The 18,726-nt window shown below is 41.1% G+C and overlaps 1 protein-coding gene across 5 annotated transcripts in view; it reads right to left on the reverse strand.

Moving 5' to 3' along the window:
* LOC146710866 (myosin-10) overlaps positions 1–18,726 on the reverse strand; it is a 67,210-nt gene that overhangs the window by 47,544 nt on the left and 940 nt on the right. For all 5 annotated transcript variants that reach the window (XM_085453517.1, XM_085453515.1, XM_085453516.1 and 2 more), the window contains exons 2-3: positions 17,228–17,605; positions 10,341–10,497 (exon numbers count right to left, since the gene is read on the reverse strand). In XM_085453517.1, coding sequence (XP_085309643.1) covers positions 10,341–10,497; positions 17,228–17,572 — 502 coding nt within the window. In that variant the 5' untranslated portion in view covers positions 17,573–17,605. The remainder of the gene's footprint in view (positions 1–10,340; positions 10,498–17,227; positions 17,606–18,726) is intronic.

Here is an 18,726-nt window from a genome sequence, read left to right on the forward strand (position 1 = left end):
TATCATAGCACTAAGCTCTGCAGCCCCACAGGAATTCCATACACACAGGGGGGAAAAGGGATTCAATCATAGGGAGAAAAATGTATCAGTGTGATGATGACTGACTCTGATAAAACGAGTGAAAGAAGATGTTTAAAAAAATACAATAAATCTGAAAATGTAACAAGGTTAAGCAAAAATCTAGTGGGTGTAACTAATATAAGTCAAACTTAATGTTGTGCAACAGCAACAAGTAGAAGTGGAGTAAATTCTCAAAAGAGAAATTATGAGAGTAATTGTTAACTCAAAAATGGAAAAAGTGATTTGCAGCCTTGTACTGTAGCTACACTGCTGTGCATATATTTACCTTACAAATCAGTAAATATGCACATGTAATCAGTTGCTCATTAAACCCAGTGATGGAGCAGTCATCTGCTTCTCTCTCTTGCCTTCAGAGGGTTATGAGTTTGTCAGAGAGAGAGCAGTGACGGCAGGTAATCGTATCTGTACTGCTGAGGCTTCTGGCATCAGTGCTATGCTTCTCTGATGACAACACTATCGAAGAACGAGGGGAATATATGACAGTGACTCCACCTTAAATCATCTCCTCACCACTCTTTTCAAACATTGGCACCGTGTTCGGGCTGAGAGTGTTATCTACACATAGTAGACTAATGCCTATCTCACGCAGATAGTTATACATTTGGGGCTTGAAATAAATACAGAGCTATAAAAACTAGAGATGCATAGGTAGGCCAAAAACAGGACTTTCACCCAGACCGAGGTAGTAATTGTGTCAATGTTTTCCAGATGCTCTTTGGTTATGTTTAGTCAGCAAATCTATTTGGTTAGGTTTAGGAAAAGATTATCAAACCCAAGAGGTTTTGGTATCCCTAAAAGGAAATCCACAAAACTGTAATAAAAAAATATTTGAACCATTTTAAGTAGGGATCCATTTATTCAGGCATATGATGCATCTACATTCCTGCCAAATAAAGGCTAAAAAGCTCAAAAAATATCCTTTTAGAAAAGTGACACTATGGCACTGGGCAATAAAACACAATCCACAATTTTGTTGTACATGTACAATGACAATAAAGGGCGATAAAGTCAAATCAGTGAACTAAGCAGAAATAATACATTTATTCTTCTTAACATACACAGTTAAGGAATTTTTACATTTCTACCAAGACTCTGAAGTCCATCAACTTGTAGTTAAAAAAAAAAGAAGCCATGTCAGACACCAAGGATACCAAGATAACTGACAGAGAACAGCTTTCTGGACCTTGCCCCTGTCCAGGTTAGGTAGGAGAAAACTATAAGTGTTTACACATGGAGAGGACTGTAACCATAAATCAGAAATGATGTATGACCCCCAAACAGAAAAATGATTTTATCCTCCACGAACTCCGCAGCTGCCTGTCATTAAAGACTCATCCCCTCACATATATTTGTGTGTGTGTGCTTGTATGAGTCGGAGTATATTTGCAGTACACTCATCCAAGTATGCTGTTTGAACAAGCTTCACCCTTTCCCTGGAAGTTATAGCTTCAGTATGTTCGGAGTATAGACAGTCATTTTGACTGCCCCCCCTCCTCAATACACACACACACACACACACACACACACACCTGTCTTGTCAGTCAGATCTTGGGTGTGCCCCTCACCAGCACGCCACTCGAGCCCTCACTGCCCCAACAAGTGGCCCCATTTCCCAGGGAAGCACTCTGTACTCCAGGCCTCCCTGCCTGCACCCACACTCACAGGGCCTTGGTCCCAGCCCCCTCCAGACTGCACAAAGCCCCCATTGTGAGGCACAATGCTAGCCACCCCCTCTGCCTTTCCCCTGTACCCTCTACTCCATTTCCCCATAAACTGTGTCGCTTCTGCCCCTTCTTCCTTTTTACCCATCTCCATCACTGACTCCTTTTCAGTCTTTGCCGTCTTTCCTCTTCCCTCGTAGTTATTCCTCCTTAAACTTTGATCCTGTCTGTTGGGCTCTGCCATCTTTTATTCTTGTGCAACCCTTTCCAAGGATCCCCTTCAAAATTAACTTCTCTATGCCCCCCCCCCCCCAAACTCTTTCAGCACAGCCCACCTCCTTCACATCTCTGTGTTCCAAGACATTTTCCACTTCTGTGACTGTTTTGTTACCTCTGAATCTTCCTTCTCTGCTTTGCTGGGGAGATATTTCATATATAGGTGTATCTGCAACTCTGGGGAGGAAGAGAAACTAAACATATACCACAACAGCGTTTTTCCCAGTATCTGCAGACCTGTTTTTAACAACACTACACTACACATTTCAAAACAAAAAGTAAAACACACTGGGGCGATAAGGTTAAGACATTATCACACAGCAGGAGATGGTTCTCATCCTCTGTGTTCTCATTAATTGGACAAACTGATTAGACTTTTTCCAGCGTTGTTATAACATCAGCACAAATCAGTGCAATATAACATCACACAGATGTATTGTACTGGAAAGATGGCAGATTAAAAACCTAATTAATGTCTACTATGACTTCAGACATTTGTGTTCTCACTTGCACCTCTGCTGGGAAATGACTAGGCAAGTTCAGGGCTGCAGTGCATGTGTATACATCGCAGTGCAGCTATATTTAGATGTCCCACAGTTTGTCTTACAGAGCTTAAAACCAATACATCTGCAGCTGTGCCTCATCAAGTAAAGGGAAAATTCCTCCTAAAAAGGTTAAATAAAGGGTAATGCACCTAAATGGCATATTTAATTAAGAACATTTATGTGCAGTTTTAATTGACAGATTTGATATAAGTATAAGTATAATAGCTATAAACTAAAAATAGGAGGACGTCAGCAACCAATAGTGAAAAAAGCTAAATATGTCTCCTCTTCCTCCCTCAGTTATCTACACGACATTGTGATGGAGACATTCCAGTCTATCTGACTCAGTGTCGCCTGCTTTTAATATGTGATTTGTATTTGGATAAAAATAACCTATACCATGGGTGGCAACCTTTCCGATGATGAGTGCCATCTAAAATTTCCTCAGAAGTCAATGTGCCATATAACTGCATTAGCAATAATTTAATAATGCTCTATAATAACAGTTACACACTATATAGAACAACTTTATAGAATTACATTTGTTTGCAGATGTTTGCAGCTATCAGCGAATAGTTATCAGCTATTTTGAAACAAAAAAAGACTTTTTATCCATAACAAGAACCCCGTAACAGCAAATGAACTATACAACAGATCTCACAACAATGATAAGAAAAATGAACTGGGCCAATATGACATGTTTGTTAATACAGAGATACACATGTTAATGTGATCTCTGGTCTCCCACTCAGAGACACAGGTCTCCGAGTGTCCAGCATTCAGACGGCTACCTGAGGACACTCATGTGAGAGAAAATCTGCTCACGCAGATATTTAGAGCCAAATACTGTCAATAAGGCCTCTGCAATGTTTTGAAGACAGTTAAACTAGTCAGTTAGTGATGTCCAGCAGGTGAAAATGCAAGCTCCATGAACACGCACAGCTATGCATCCCAGCTGCGTTCGTAGTTCTGCAAACTTGGACCCCACAGAGTCGAGCTTTTCATTTTAATCAGCTGCATTTCGAAGTCACATTAATTGGCATTAACTTAGCCAGTTAATGCGAAACAAATCCAGCTGCTCATTAAAGCTTTCTGGTTTGGTCAGTAAAGAAAAAACTGGTCCATATGCCTGAAAGTCCCGAAAACGCATTGTGAATTCTGTCTCGAGTCTACAGATGTATACGTGTATTTCCGCGGTGCTCCTGAAGCATTTGAAGTGTCGGAATGTGGAAATTTCAACATCGCTTGAAAAAACTGCCAGCTAGCAATGTCCCTCTCACTGGTAAGTTATTTTTAGGCAATTACAAGTTGAATCTGGTAGTTGGGGTTGTTAGCTAAGATACCGTCATTAAGAACCTGCAGAACTAGTCTGTCTATGCGAGCTAATTTGTGATGTGCATCGCTGGCCCGGCCATTTATTTTTTAATCCACATTCTCAGATTAACTCACTGCGTGTCATGCCAACGGCTGGACTGGGACAAAAAAAATCTGCCCAGGCATTTTGACTAGAGACCGGCCCACCAGGTATTACAAGAAAAGCCATAAAGCCTTTGAATGAAGACAAATGCTGTTGTGACAGTGATGTACAGTCTTATTGGTATATATATGATTTCTATACATTTTACATCAGATAAAAACTTTGATTGTAAGATTCAGATAATTATTTATTAAAAGCTAGACATTTTAAATGAGAATAAGAAAGAAAAGTATTTCTTTGTGCCCCCTTTCCCTGTTGATGCCCTACCTAGCCCCCTGGCAAAACCTTGCTAGACCCGCCCCTGCACAAGTTACCAGCTGTCAGCTACAAAGGATCTTGGTGTTATTTGTCTCTCAGAAACAGATCATAACTTCCCTTCAACTCATTCATGTGACCTAAAAGGTAAACCTGTTTCTCCATCACCTGTTCAGCTCTGATGATTCAGTAAGGACATCTCCTGGTTTCATGTTTCCCTCTCACCACATATCCAAACTGATATCAGGACCAGCAGCTTTTACAGCTGTGGCTCCAGCAAACATCATCTGATACTAGAAATTAATATTCAATAAATTCTAACAACAGCTGATCAAGCTTAAACATGCTGCTGTTGTTTAACGCGACCTCCGCTGGTTTCCTCTTTCTGGCGCAAAGTGGGCGATAAACAAACAAGAGAGAAAAGCCGATCAGCTGATCATTGATCAGTTTCATGATTGAAGTAACAACAGGGGAGGGAGGGGGAGAGAATGAGAGAAGAAGAAGCAGCTGACAGTGTAAAGACGCAGAAAAAGTCCAGCTTTGTGCCTTTTTTCCCATTGTAGCTGAAGTACGGGACAAACTGTGTTCCTTTTCAGCTCAATACGAAACGCGTAATATTTTCTCTGAATGAGGGATCATTCCATTTTTTACGGGACGGTTGGAAACTCTACTAACAAACTTTGTGAATTAAATAAAGTTCAACATCAGTAACATCAAAGCACCCACCCAGCTGCATAGAAACTCCATCATGCTAGCTAGTACGCAGTACGAGTTATTCTAACTGACTGTAAAAAGTCAGCAGAACTAAAATAAACTCCACATAAACTTGGTTTATATCTGACCCAGACAGACTGCAGGTCATAACTTATCACCTGAAGTTCAGTTCACCTGACACTCGGACCGGTGGCCGCCTCGTGTCTCTCCTCCTCCTGCCTCCCCTTTCCCTCACCCACCTGCTGCCCTCTGTGGGAGCTCCGCCATAGCCACCAGCAAACAACTGACATTTTTACATATCTGCCAGCATCTGGCCAATCCACCACCTTTAATTGTTCATGCCGTTACAAGAAAAAAAAATCATCGGCCCATAAAAACTAAAAATCACCATGGCCTGCATTTGTATAGCGCTTTTCTAGTCCCTAAGGACCCCAAAGCGCTTCGACCGACCGGGCAAATGCCCGGTATACCTGATGGCCAGTCCAGCTATGGTCGTGCCATCAGTTAACCCTGGCACGCGTGCCCAGGATTGCCGACCCCTGACCTATACTAAGGGAAATGCACTGCATTCTTTAGTGAGGGACTTGTAGTTCTCATGTTTAAGAAAAAGTTTTGTGATAGCATTACTTTAATTTCTGAGGTTGCATTCACTCTATAAAGGCTCACCTCCCATTCAAATCACAATGGGTTTTGTGTGAATTTACACCTAACATTAACAGTAGATTTCCCTTATACTGACAGATGCTCATCACACTGACGTCAGGATGAGTATATAGAATAAATATGGAATGAGATCTACAATACCTAAGCAAAGAAAATGTCTTTACAGTAGAAGGAGACAGTAGGTTTGCTTTTCTTTTTTTAGTTATTTCTAAACAGGTTGTGTCTACAGTACCATCTGTGTTCTCAGATGTGCTGGATCTCTACCATGTGATGGAGATCAGAATAAAAATAATCTCACTGTAAAATCTGCTTTTCAAATTTGTTGATGTGAGGCTGCAAACCAGGCTGTGTTGCATACAGAAAAAAGAAAGACTCATAAATGGATGCACTCATATTGCCCTTTTTTGACAAGCAAATTACTCCTATGGAGTGCAGTCAGTATATGTGACTATCTGTGGCATTCACTTACCAGTCCTGTAAGTGAGTCGAGTGGCAGTAACATGACTATATTATACAGTTCCAACCTGAGTGTGAGGCGCACTCTTCTCATAGAGTGAAGCAGCAGTAAGAAACAGACAACTAACTCATAAAAGGATAAAAAATATGGATGAAAACTGCTGAACACAAAACACAAATGCATACTTACAATACTTACGGACAAATCTGTCATGAACTGAGCCTTGTGGCCTGAGCAGTTGAGAGGTGAAATAAGAGAAAACTGAGACACGGTGTTGTCAATTAAACAGGGGTCTAACCCTGGCTTCATCCTGACACGGAGAAGGGATGAGAATGTGGACATTCCCCACACTTGTTCTCCTGTGTTTCCTAATCAAAGCCTGAGACAGAAGGAACAAAGAAAACTGCGCTGCCACAGAGTTTCCAGCAGAGCTGCGGTTTGTATTTTTCATGTTAAGTGAAAGGCGACCAAAATGCTTTTAAGGACTTGGGGAATTTTTCCTCTTCAGTGTCTTCAGAGCCAAAACATTCTGGTTGAAAGGAAGAAAGGGACTGAACAAACTAGTAAGTGAAACAGTAAAGGGGTAGAAATAAGAGAGGCCAGCTGCTCTACTTGCTGAGAGGAGAAAGAAATCAGTAGGAGATCCCAAATAGTTTGAGATGGAGCTACAAAAGACATCCTGAACAAGACTGCAGAAATATTAAAAAGGCTGAAGTAGATTCATACAGAAGCAGCCAGCTAAATAGTGCCACTCAGAGTGACACCTCCATTCAAGATCCCAGGGGTAGGTTATTTTAGTTGCATATACAGATAAACACATCGGTATCCACGGTGATCTACCTCTGCTCACAGCAGCCCAGCAGTGGGCAACAGGCTGCTTGGACAACTATGAGAACTTGACAATGACTCAGCTCGCATAATTTAACACAGTGAGGTATGGAGAGCTGGAGCAGCGATGACCTCATTCCACTGCCTGGTTTGCCCTGCCTGTTGTGAGGGGTCCGAAAGAATGAACAGAGAGAAAGGGGGTCAGAGAGAAGAATGATGAGAGGTGTCCTATATCGAGACAAACACATTCTGAAGGCACAACAGGCCGGTAAGACTGAGTGTGTGTGTGTGTGTATTCAAAGTTTTGAAAACCACATTGAAGAAAATATACAAAGACAGGAGCTATATAATTAAGGTGCAACATTAACCTCATGTTATATAAATTTGTTTTCCCAGAACTTTGGGATCTAACTCTACACGAGCCACCTTAAAAGTTCCAAAACCAAACTTTAAAAATCAGATCCAAGGTCAATTTAGGCCTGAAATCTTTCAGCAACAACCATGTGGTAAAGCTGGCAGAGAGTTCACAACTTGCCTCAGAGGAAGTTAGTTAAAGTCCCATTTGGAGGTACTTCGGATTTGATATGATTTATTTAGTATGTGTTAGTACTTTGATCCATTAAAAGACATGTTTCTGTTGAAACAAATGTACCTCTACAAGCAGATATATATCTCAATATACTGGCTGGGCCTCTTCACATGGTCTAAACGTGGGCGATTTTCTTATTTTTTAAATAACTGAATGTGACTTTTGGCCAGTTATGACTTCCCTGGAGTGGCGAGAGTCGCTGAAAGCAGAGACCAGAGAACAGCCTGAGGTCATGACAGGAAGCCTTCAGCACATCAGTCAGACACACAAACCCTGAAGCTTTACAGCTGCAGCAGGTCCACCAGACAGTTATAGCCCTTTTTCACTTATATCTACTCGACTTTGGACATTTTCCATCACAACCCAGCACCACCTAACGCGTGTAGTGTTTTTATAGTGATACTGCCGAAAGTCCCGTGATGTCATTTGCATGTGACACGAATGCCATGGTATGGTGATGGTATGCCTTCTGCTTTGTCTATGGATATAGGTCAAACTCAGGGACCACAGCGTTGTTTTTTTGTGTAGCCATTTCCCTCGTTGCCAGGTTTTGAATTTTAATTTGATTTTGTGGAGGTGATGCTCTCATGACTCATTGAGTGAAGCCACATCAGCTCAGATCACTTGGAGCCCTGGCCGAATAGGTACTCCAAAAAAAGTACCAGGTACCAGGTATTACCACCTAATGAAAAACCCTAAAAACTGAGTCGAGCCTTGCCAAGTTAACATGAGCAGGTACTAGTGGGAAAGGCCTCTTACTGTCGCATAAAGCTGAAACAGGTACAAATAAACACACTATTTAAAGAATCAAAACCCTCAGATGTGAAAGAAGACTCAAGAGAAACAACAGGGAGACATGAACACTGTTGTTCTAGTGACCGCGATGGCTCAGAGCAGACAGGCTAAAGCTGTCTAAACACTGATAAACTCTAATAAAGGTTCTGCTTATCACAGCAGTCCTTCTACATCAGAAATTCAAAAACAATTAGTTGGTATTCAAACTGGGTCATGGCCTTGTGTCTTGTGGGTCTTTATATTGTAATCATGCTCACATGATGACATTTTTAGAATTACAAAAAGGAGACTAGTGTGGGCTTCAATAAAAGACCATCAAAACAAGTTGTGCAACTCTTTTCCAATAATGCATGCTCTATTAACCTTTTCCTGCTGTCTATCCTACAGCAGGCCGGGTGGATTTTGATGAGCTCCAGCTACACCGTAAGTTCAAGTATGCAACAGCTGTAGCTCAAGACATGAACCAACTATGCAGTGTATTTGCAAGATGAAAACCAATCTGTGCTGCAGGTCAAGTTAATGACAACTTGAAGACTGATGTTTTTAAAACCTGCTTTCTCACTTTGCCTCCTTCGGTGTCTGCCCTGCCTTTCTGTATCTCCTTTACTTTTGCTATAAATTCCTTTGTCACAGGGCATCAGGTCTACCAGGCGAGCCTCTCGCTACACACATTATTAGGAGCTTAGAGGCTTCACTCTCGCAACTCACAGCACATTACGCTCATCTGAAACACAGAAAGAGACTACTGTCTCTTTCTGTTGAAACAAAGCAATGATATACTAAACCTTTTAGCTGACCTGGCTTAAATTTCCAAAACAATCATGTTTTTCAAACTGAACAAAAAGGAGAGGATCTCAGAACTACGGTGTTTCTATAAAAAACTAAATCAGTATCTGAAAATTCAAAGTAAGAAGTTTTGGCTGCACAAATCTAACCTTTTAAAGACATAGTGCAGACTTAAACGTGCTTATGTGCTGCATAGTAAAAGATACCACTGTACTATGATGTCAATACTGAAATTTCTACCTAAATTATAAAACATCCCCAGTGATGAGATTTTTAGCTCAACTCTTTGGGACTACATTACATCATATATCAAACATATACAGGAGCTTACGCTATTTTTGCCCTGTGTTTGATTATGGCTCAGTGGTTCTGTGATTTCAGTGGAAGCTGAAGCACCACATTTTTTCCTTTCAAACCTGCATGTGGTTCTGCGGTATTGCAGATGGTACGATGGTTCACCATAAGAGTGAGACAGAGGAACAAGCCTTGGCTTTTGGCACTACCAAGCCTTGAGTTAGAAAGTTGAAATGCTACGGCTCTCAGCTACCATGGGGCTGAAAATGCCATTTTATGTCCCCCTCCTAATCTGAGACATCCAGTCTAAGGCTCTCCTAAAAATGCCACCATTATAAAGTAAACTTCTGTCTTCATTTCAGCTTGGAAAAAATACTGCAGTGGTTTAAAAGGCAAATCAGTTCATGGTTTGGAGAAATAATTATGTAGAGAGCCAAAAACATTACATTAGCAGACCTCTGGCCAGTATTTGTGAGAACAAGCTAAGAATAAACGATGCAACTTAAAGCTTTGATGTAAAACTCTTTGCCTGGTGTTTAAAGGATAAAGACTGTGTTGAACAGCCTTGCATTACCCTGCAATTACCAATTAACTGACTGACCCCAGCCATACACCTGGAAAACCTGCCACATAGTTAATCTGCTACTTGACCCCTTCAGTGATAACAGACACCTCTCTGACCTTGTGACCTTCCACATACATTACACAACTATATTCACACACTAATCTCCAACACTATACAGGCAAACCCAATCCTGCTCGCAAGTGAGATAAACACCAAAATTCTTCAGCTTCCATTATACCTGTTTGCTAATAAGTTAAGTTACCTTTAAATGTGTTTATCACTTATTTTACATACTGTAGTTTTCAAGTAATCATAGCAAAAGGTCCATTTCCAAAGAGCAGATGTGTAACATACCTTGAAGCATGCAGCGGTATGCTGATTCAGAGATGGCATAAATGTGCGGAGGCATCTCATGCCTCTTCTTCCCTCTGTACATCTCAATGATGTTCTCTGAATAGATGGGCAGGTTCTTGTAGGGGTTGATGACCACGCAGAAAAGCCCAGAGTATGTCTGTATTTAAAGATATGAAACAAACAAACAAACATGGAGGTTAATATCAAAGAGTTCTCTAAGAACTAAAAGAACATATGATTAGGTCTGTTGTGGATGTTTCTCAAGTTTGCTCACAATGATCACATAAAGGCTCAATGGAACCATAAGTGGATACAAACAGGATTGAAAGGAGCATGTACATTTCTGGTTTTATAAATCATCTAGCTTGCATTTTATCAGTGCAGGAAGACTTGTCATTACCCACATTTTGGTAGCTTACATCATCATAGCTGGCATGCAAGACAGTGATAGACGCAGAGCAGAGCAGATCTGAGGGAATGCTGATAAATGAAACACTGAGCAGACACTTGTCTGTGTGCAATACCCAGAGAGCCTTTTTAAGCCAAAACAGCACCGCATTAATATGAATAATGAGTTTATGGAATATTATAAAGACTCATGTTAGAGCAAACAGTGTGCACTGCAAATGTTTAGCCTACTTTCTGACTTGCGGTGTTGCATTTGGCTATGCCATTAGCTTGACAATGTCTCCCTAGAGAGTGTGTGCGAAGGCTTCTGAGCTATGCTGTAGGCTGAATCTGACTCAACCAGAGAGCAAGGCAGACGGCGTGAGGGGCCCTGGTGGGGCAGTGGCTCTCGCTCATTCTGCAGATGCTATAGGGGCTTCACATTTCCCCTATGGATGACACAGAGAAAAGGCTGCTTCACGGTAGTATGACCTTCACAGTGACATGCTAGGCTTATTCCAGGAGCCCACACAAATCTCCATTGTATTTACAGAATATAAAGTACAGCTACAGTGACTGAACCTTAAGAAAGTAATAATAACGCATACCTTGAGTTATGCCTCTTTCAGTGAGTTAATACCTCATATATAACTAAAAAAATTAGAGCCAGATGTTGAACAAAAGATAGATGGATATTATAAATCTGTGAGGCCGAGATGGCTAAACACCCTGGGCACCAGAGTCGGGCACCTCTCTGCTAGCTACTTGGAGTTACAGATATGTTTGTGCAGTGTTACTTAACACTACTTACAAAAACATGAACATAATTCCAGAGGTGCATATCTCCACCAATGATAAAAAATTCACTTGAGACCATGCTTGAATTAAGCTCATGGGTTCCAGAAGGATATCAGAGTCTGGATGAGTCTGCTCCATTTTCTTGAGAACATCAGAACAATCCTCATTTCATTTTTATTTCAACTTGATGTGGTTTTGTGAAAAATATTACACAAAATGCCCAATCGTGCACTCTCTTAAGTGTTGATGATCCAGATTCAATCTGGATCAATTCCAAGAGTTAATAACTTCTATTTTGGGCCCAACTTCACTTCTGGTTAAATTTTCAAGCAGTTGCCTTTTGAGTAATCCTGCAAAAAAAATAGGCAACAAACCAATCACTAAAACCTCTCGAGCAGAGGAGAAGTCCGGAAATAGAAATCTGATCTATGAAACTGAAATTATTTTGACGATCAGGTTCCTCTTTTGACTGTCAACATGACAAATGCAGTTCAGAAATAAATAAATTTAAAAGGCAAATGCTCCATGAACTGTTGTCCATAATAAGAGCCTTTGTTTTGAAGAGCCGTAAATATTTAAAAAGCTATTTATTCTATCGCTTCCTCAGCCATTAATATAGTACAACTAGTAAACAAAGCTACAATATTTGGAAAAGCAATCTCCTTCTGGGATCTTTTTGTATCAAAGCATCACACATCATGACACCTGCTTCATTATTAACGCTGCACCTAAGGCTGAGTACAGCACTGGGACGTCTACCTGAGTGACTCAGCAGACGATCACAAAGGACCCGGAGAGCACACAGCGTACTGTAGCTGTTACGTAACAGCTCAGTCAGGGGCCTAAGTCAGCACTGAGCAACTGATGCTGTGCTGCTGATACAGAAGAAAGAAGGCGATGAAGTAGAGAGAGGCAGACGAGGATGAAGAGCAGAGCAATGATCCAGCTGACGGAGCTCCCTGTGGTCCAATCCAATGGAGAAGCAGAGGCGTAAAAAAACACCTAGCCATGCTCTCATCCTTTCTGTAAATTGCTCCCTACATGAGGGGGAGAGAGCTGCTGAAACTCTAACTCTCCACTCTCCTTTTCGAAGGCTAATGAAAATTTAATTCCCCCGTATCTGAAAACTGGAGCCACTATAAATGGAGAGTCTGTTCTGTTTCCATGGTTTAGTTCTGCAGCATTTAGTGCAAAAGCAGCTGGTGTGGCTGCAGAGAGATACCTGGACTTGAAGTTTGCTGTATCACATTCTATGTTCATGTTTTATTTGGTTAAAACTGCACAGAGCAGACCCGCCCTTATCTATAGATTTCTTGTTCATTTTGAGGGTCAAGTAAAATGTCTTTTGTCATAAAACACTATTTTCAGCTCCTCTCTTATTCATAATGGTTTGTCACAGTGAAAAAAAAATATGATGCCAGAATATTAAGTGGTTATTATTCCTCAAACATATGCAAATATGAGAAAAATAAAATAAGGATATTCTTATTGTGAAATATCCTGCAGGATAAATCCAGTACGAAGACCATTAACAACTGCTATTGCCAACTAGCAGAGGACACAGCTAACTTAACACCGCCTGACAAGAAGCCATGCCTGGCCCAGTCCAGCAAAGAGAAGGTGATATTTCCACTGTGAAATCAGATCCAGGGGACGGGATGCCGTGGCCTAGTAACAGCTGAGCAACACATAGCCAACAGCAGACACAACAGCCGACCCCATCTGCCACCTCTGATCAGTCAGACAGCAGGCCTACGTTGACGGGACTTTCTCCACTCCAAAAGCCGTTAAGGGCACTCTGAGTGCAGAGACTTGCTCGGCGCCACTAATCTGTGTGGACTACAGTAGACTTTGACCAGTTCCCCAACGGGGCTCTGCTTCACTGATTTCATAGCAAAGCTAATAAATACTTCAGACTTGGCTTTTGAAGTAAAACACTGGTATGTGTGGTATCCAATCAGTTTAACAGCAGCAGCAGAACGATCAAATGTATAAGCTTTGAGGCAGTGGAGCCCATTATATAAAACATACTATATGCTATCAGAAAAGCTGTATGAATCTATGGCATTACATCCACCACACATTTTATTTCTGTAGAAATCTAAGAGGCAAAATGAAGAACAATCATAGCACAGCAACAGGTTACATCATAACCAACCTAAGTTCCTCCAGAAATAGAAGTCAACCGATGACTTTAATCTAATCATATTAAAACATTTTCTCTACAAAGTTATAAGGATGAGCCTGGCCATGCAGGTTTTCTTCTCTTTCTTAGGTTGCGCCTGCTCTAGACCTGCAGGCAGATCCACTATTATAATGTAATCATTCTGAGCAGGGCCATAGTGTAGGAACTACGCAAATATTTGAAATCAATAAGAAAGAAATGGATTGTGGGTCAATACTGATGTTTAAAGTAAGAGTTTTCATACACATTTTTAGTGCAAAACTGCGATATATGAAGTTGATGATCGGTCAACAGAGTGAATATCAGCTGATACTTATAGAAAACCAATGCATGCCATAAAACAAAGAAAGAAAGAAAATCTATGTCATTATTCTCCAGGACAAGTACGTCAGAGCGGAGAGGCAGAGTGAGTGTGGGAAAAGGAACTGAGTTGATGAAGATAGGACAGACACTGAGCAGCAGAAGAGCTGAAGTAGGCGGCAGGAGACAGACAGACGGATGGTCTTTTTGCCGTGGAAGAATGCTGAGGCTTTCTGACAGCTGAGGCTTATCTAACAACACAAAGGCTTGCTTGTAGCCCAGCTAGTGAGTAGCATGGTGGCTAGCCTGTGACTCACCACCGTACAGATAGAAAGGTGCCAAATTTAGTGAGCCAGCTTGACAGGCGGCCTGACTTTACACGAAACAAGCCGTCAGCTCTACAAAGGGCCATACAAAAGAGGCTGTACAGGATAGAAAAATCACACAGAAACTAGGATTTCACTGACCAGTAACAGATGTGTGATTGTAATTAACAGTAAAGATACACACTGGAAAATTACTGGACGCCCACAGTTGACTTTTCTGCATGTTTCGGCAACAATATATAAGATTTGTTTTCTTCACAGTAACCTTAACATACAGAATGTGCATTACTGACCTACTGACTCATCTAGCTCAGCAGGAGCTCAGTCTACTCCACTTAACTTGAATTTTCAAAGCTTACACAATTGAAAATGAAATAATATAACATCACAAGGGACACCAGTGTGAGGCATTCTCTCAAAGCAATACAGTTTCTAATAGGGGTGCAACAATACTCGTATCAATATTGAACCGTTCGAAACAGTGCTTTCGGTTCGGTACGCATATGTATCGAACAATACAAAATTTTTATTTTATCAACTTTTCTACTGACGATGCTGTCTGTGTTGAGCGCTCAGTGGATTTGCGCTCGACAGTGCAGCCTAGGCGGAGTAGTCGAACGCAGATTCACTGAGCGCAGGGCAAGCTAGCAAGACAGAAGTTAAGCTCTCGTTGCAACATGGCAAATTGAACCTCCCCCACCCTCATTCAGATCTGGCCTTTGGAACTATTTTGGTTTTCATGTAACGTATGACCCTGAAGGTAAGGGCGTCATGGACAAAAGTAAAACAGTTTGTTGGATGTGCCACGCAATGCTCAATTACATTGGTGGGAACTAGTGCGTTAGCGCAGTTTGCTCGTTAACGTGTTGACGCCGTCCAGCCCCAAGCACGGGGCGATCTGCGGTAACTCGTTAACCGAGATTTGCCGTGTTGTGGCGTTAACGTCATTTCAACGGGATTAACGCTGACAGCACTAGTGGGAACACAACGAATATGACTGGACATTTACTCCGACATCATCCTAGTGCAAAGATAAGTGGAAGCAGACAAAAACAACAAGCAGGCATGCTACAAACTTTACCCGAGTCATTTAGACAGCCGTTAGCACATGATTCTCCTTATGGGGACCTGATATGTTTAATATGCTGCTGAGAATATAGCCCAGAAGAAGCGTGTAGTATAGCTTTTATTTTGGAAAGAGACATTTCTCTGTAATAAACTCTCTTTTCCAAAGATGAGTGATTTCAAAACTGTACTTTTGAGTTAAAATATATATTTATAATTTTAATAAATGACAAATTAAATAGGCATGAACATTTTTTTTTTGTATCAAAAAAATATCGAAACGTGACACCAAAGTATCGAACCGAACCGTGAATTTTGTGTATCGTTGCACCCCTAGTTTCTAAGTACCTGATACATAAAGACATGGTACAGTAAGTCCTGTACTGTATAAACATACACAACAACCTGCATTGTCTGCTAGAATGTGGATTGTGATATTGGGGATTATCAACATAGGTCTTCTAAGTACAGTTAGACCAAACTACAGAGTCCCTTTAATATTAGGTTATTGAAAACAGTAATTGTGTCCTAAAGGCAAACCTATGAAAATATTTTACAGGTTTAGAAAAACAGTTAGTACAGACCTCAACTTGTAAAAGACTTGCAGAATCATATTATGACTCAGATACAGAGGTCTTTCCAATTATCTCAATTCAAAGCACAGCCTTGGGGTAGGCATTATATTATGTCTGCAGTAGATATATCAGAGCTCTGGGGGGTAAGTCAAACGCACTGGAAAGAAGTTTCAAGCACAGGGGGTTTCTTTTTCTAACAGTGAGCTAAACAGGAGAAAATTCTCTTCCTTTTAGAAAACCAACACAGTCAGACATATGTTTTCAATTTCTCTTAGGCAAGGGGACAATTAACAAGCACCAAAGCCAATTCTGAACCCAGAAAAAAACTGAAACCATGACACCATGGTATTAGGAAGAAACTGAAGAGGGAGCTGGTGGAATGACATGGAAATTCAAGCCATATGGGAAATTGCTGAAACCCTTTCTTCCATTTTGGTAGCGGCAAATTATAATAATACTTTTAAGCATTTGACGATTGCAATGCGTTGCTGCATTCACTTTATCACATCTTGTTGGATGAAAGGCTCATTTATAAGTGCAACGAGTCACCCAGCAGCGCCCGAACCACAGTCTCTCAGGTAAAAACTAACCCACATTCTATTCCTGGTAAACATGTCACTAAATGGGTCAAGATCGCGTCACAGAGCTGCTTCATCTGTGGTGAAACTGGATTATGGGGACAGAAGCGATGCAGTGATAGAGACCACTCCAGACACTGCGTAAAAATTCACTACTACAAAACATTTAGATATACAGACACCAGAGATTTTCCTGACTGGTCTACATGTGTAATATATTTTAAAAAATGGCCATGTGGATGAGAAAAACTGAACTGATAGGGTTGTTTTGTGATCTGAGAAACAGCTAAAATAAAGGAATGTGGGGGTTAGGGTGACACCAGCAAGGTTTATGGCAAAGGTCTGTCTTTAGCCAAGGTGAGAGAGAAGTTATGGCATTTAAGACCATAGAGCTCTGTCAGTCATTCTGTGTGCAAATATGTGAGTGTGTTTGTGTGGTCATGAGTCACTCAGATGAGCTGCTTTTTTCCCTAAACAAAGATGGATAAATATCAGATCTCACTTTTAACCAAGACTGTAAGACAGGTGACTAAACACGAAACAACTGCCTGCAACGAGCAGAACAGCCAGAGAAATAATTTTGAGGTCAACCATCCACCAGTGTGTTGAGTTTACAGTAAACTGTTAGAAAAAAAAAAGAACCTTTTGAAGGCTCCAGGTCTAAGTCACTCACATATATGAGTCCAGAGTAGTAGCGGTCCTTCAGGTTGTGCAGCACAGACGCCTCATTCAGGCAGGTGAGTTCAGCCATGTCTTCCACCTTGCTAAATTTGGGTGGGTTCATCTTCTGGATGTCATCCTTGTTGATCACCACCTTTTTACCATTCTCTGCCAACTCCACTAGCACTTCCTCGCCACGCTCTTCTCGGATACCCGCCGCCTCAAAGCCATGGCGCTCGGAGGGGACCCACACTAGCTTCTTGGCCGTCCAGTCAGCCTGTGTGGCTGGGTTGTAAACCACAGCCCGGTCCACAAACAGGTAGCGCTCTGGGTCCTCTTGCCCACTCCGATGAGACATTTTAACTGGGAATGATCACCACAATATGGCCACCTAGAAGAAAAGGGGGTGCAGCGATAAGTAGCAAAACGTGAAATTTAGTCAAATTTTACATCTCACCCTATGTGATCAACAGGAGTGTGTGTGTGTTTGATCGCAATGGGATTGCACTGGTCACTTCATAGGAAGTAACCTTTCTGCAAACAGCTGCACTCTGACTGTAGTCACTCTCAGAGTGAGTGATGGAGGTTTGCAGATAACTAGCTAATTTATAAATACAGACGGATTGCTAACATGCTGCCATCAGTCTGAATGAGTCATTGTCAGCGAGCACAACTCAAAGGTACTCCACACAACTGGCTGCCAGCTGGTTATATTCTAGTTATATTCCTATAAAACAGGAACACTGCTTAGTGCAACAGTTAAATATACATTTCTGTTAAATGTGAATTTCTGTCTATGTAGACAGCAACGGTGATGTTTGAAGATATATTACAATTAACTGGTGTATTATCAGAAAAGAACTGCATGTAGATGCCAATTTCACCCCATTCAATAGCAGACTGAATCTGTCGTATGTTAGGTTTTAGTGAATAAATGAATAAATAAATAACTGAAGTGAGATAAAAACTTCAACTTTGAGGGCATGATTTGCAGTTGAAAGAATGTGATATATACTACTGCAATTCTCAGCAGATGGCAAAGTAGTTCTGTTAAAATAACATCGCATTATGAACTTAGTGTCTGGTGATTCCCACTTGTAGTCATCACTATAGATCCAATAATGGCAGAAACGTCCAGTGACACTAATACTTATGAATTTAGTAGAATTCACTGATCATTATACATCACATAGATATGCATGAATTTAAGTATGTCTCTTGATTCATAGCTGGTATAATAAAGTAATACAGTGAAGAAGGGAACTCATATGTCAGACAATCAAATAAAAGTTGCGAGTCAGACTTCAGTGTAGGTTTGGCAGCCTGCCACTGCACAACAATAATGCGCGTACTGCGGAGACTACACCGCTCTGCCAGAAAACCAAACGGGACAGATGGACGACGTACTGTGAGTGTCACATACAATAAGTCGCTCTCGTTCTCCAGGGAGCTCGCTGTATACAAAATAACCCGAATTTTAACACCTATCCAGGTAGCTCTGGAAACTATAAA

Source organism: Copadichromis virginalis, linkage group LG4, assembly GCF_057382275.1.
Source record: "Copadichromis virginalis isolate Kocher_CV1m ecotype Utaka linkage group LG4, C_Virginalis_male_GT1.1, whole genome shotgun sequence".
Classification (NCBI taxonomy): domain Eukaryota; kingdom Metazoa; phylum Chordata; class Actinopteri; order Cichliformes; family Cichlidae; genus Copadichromis; species Copadichromis virginalis.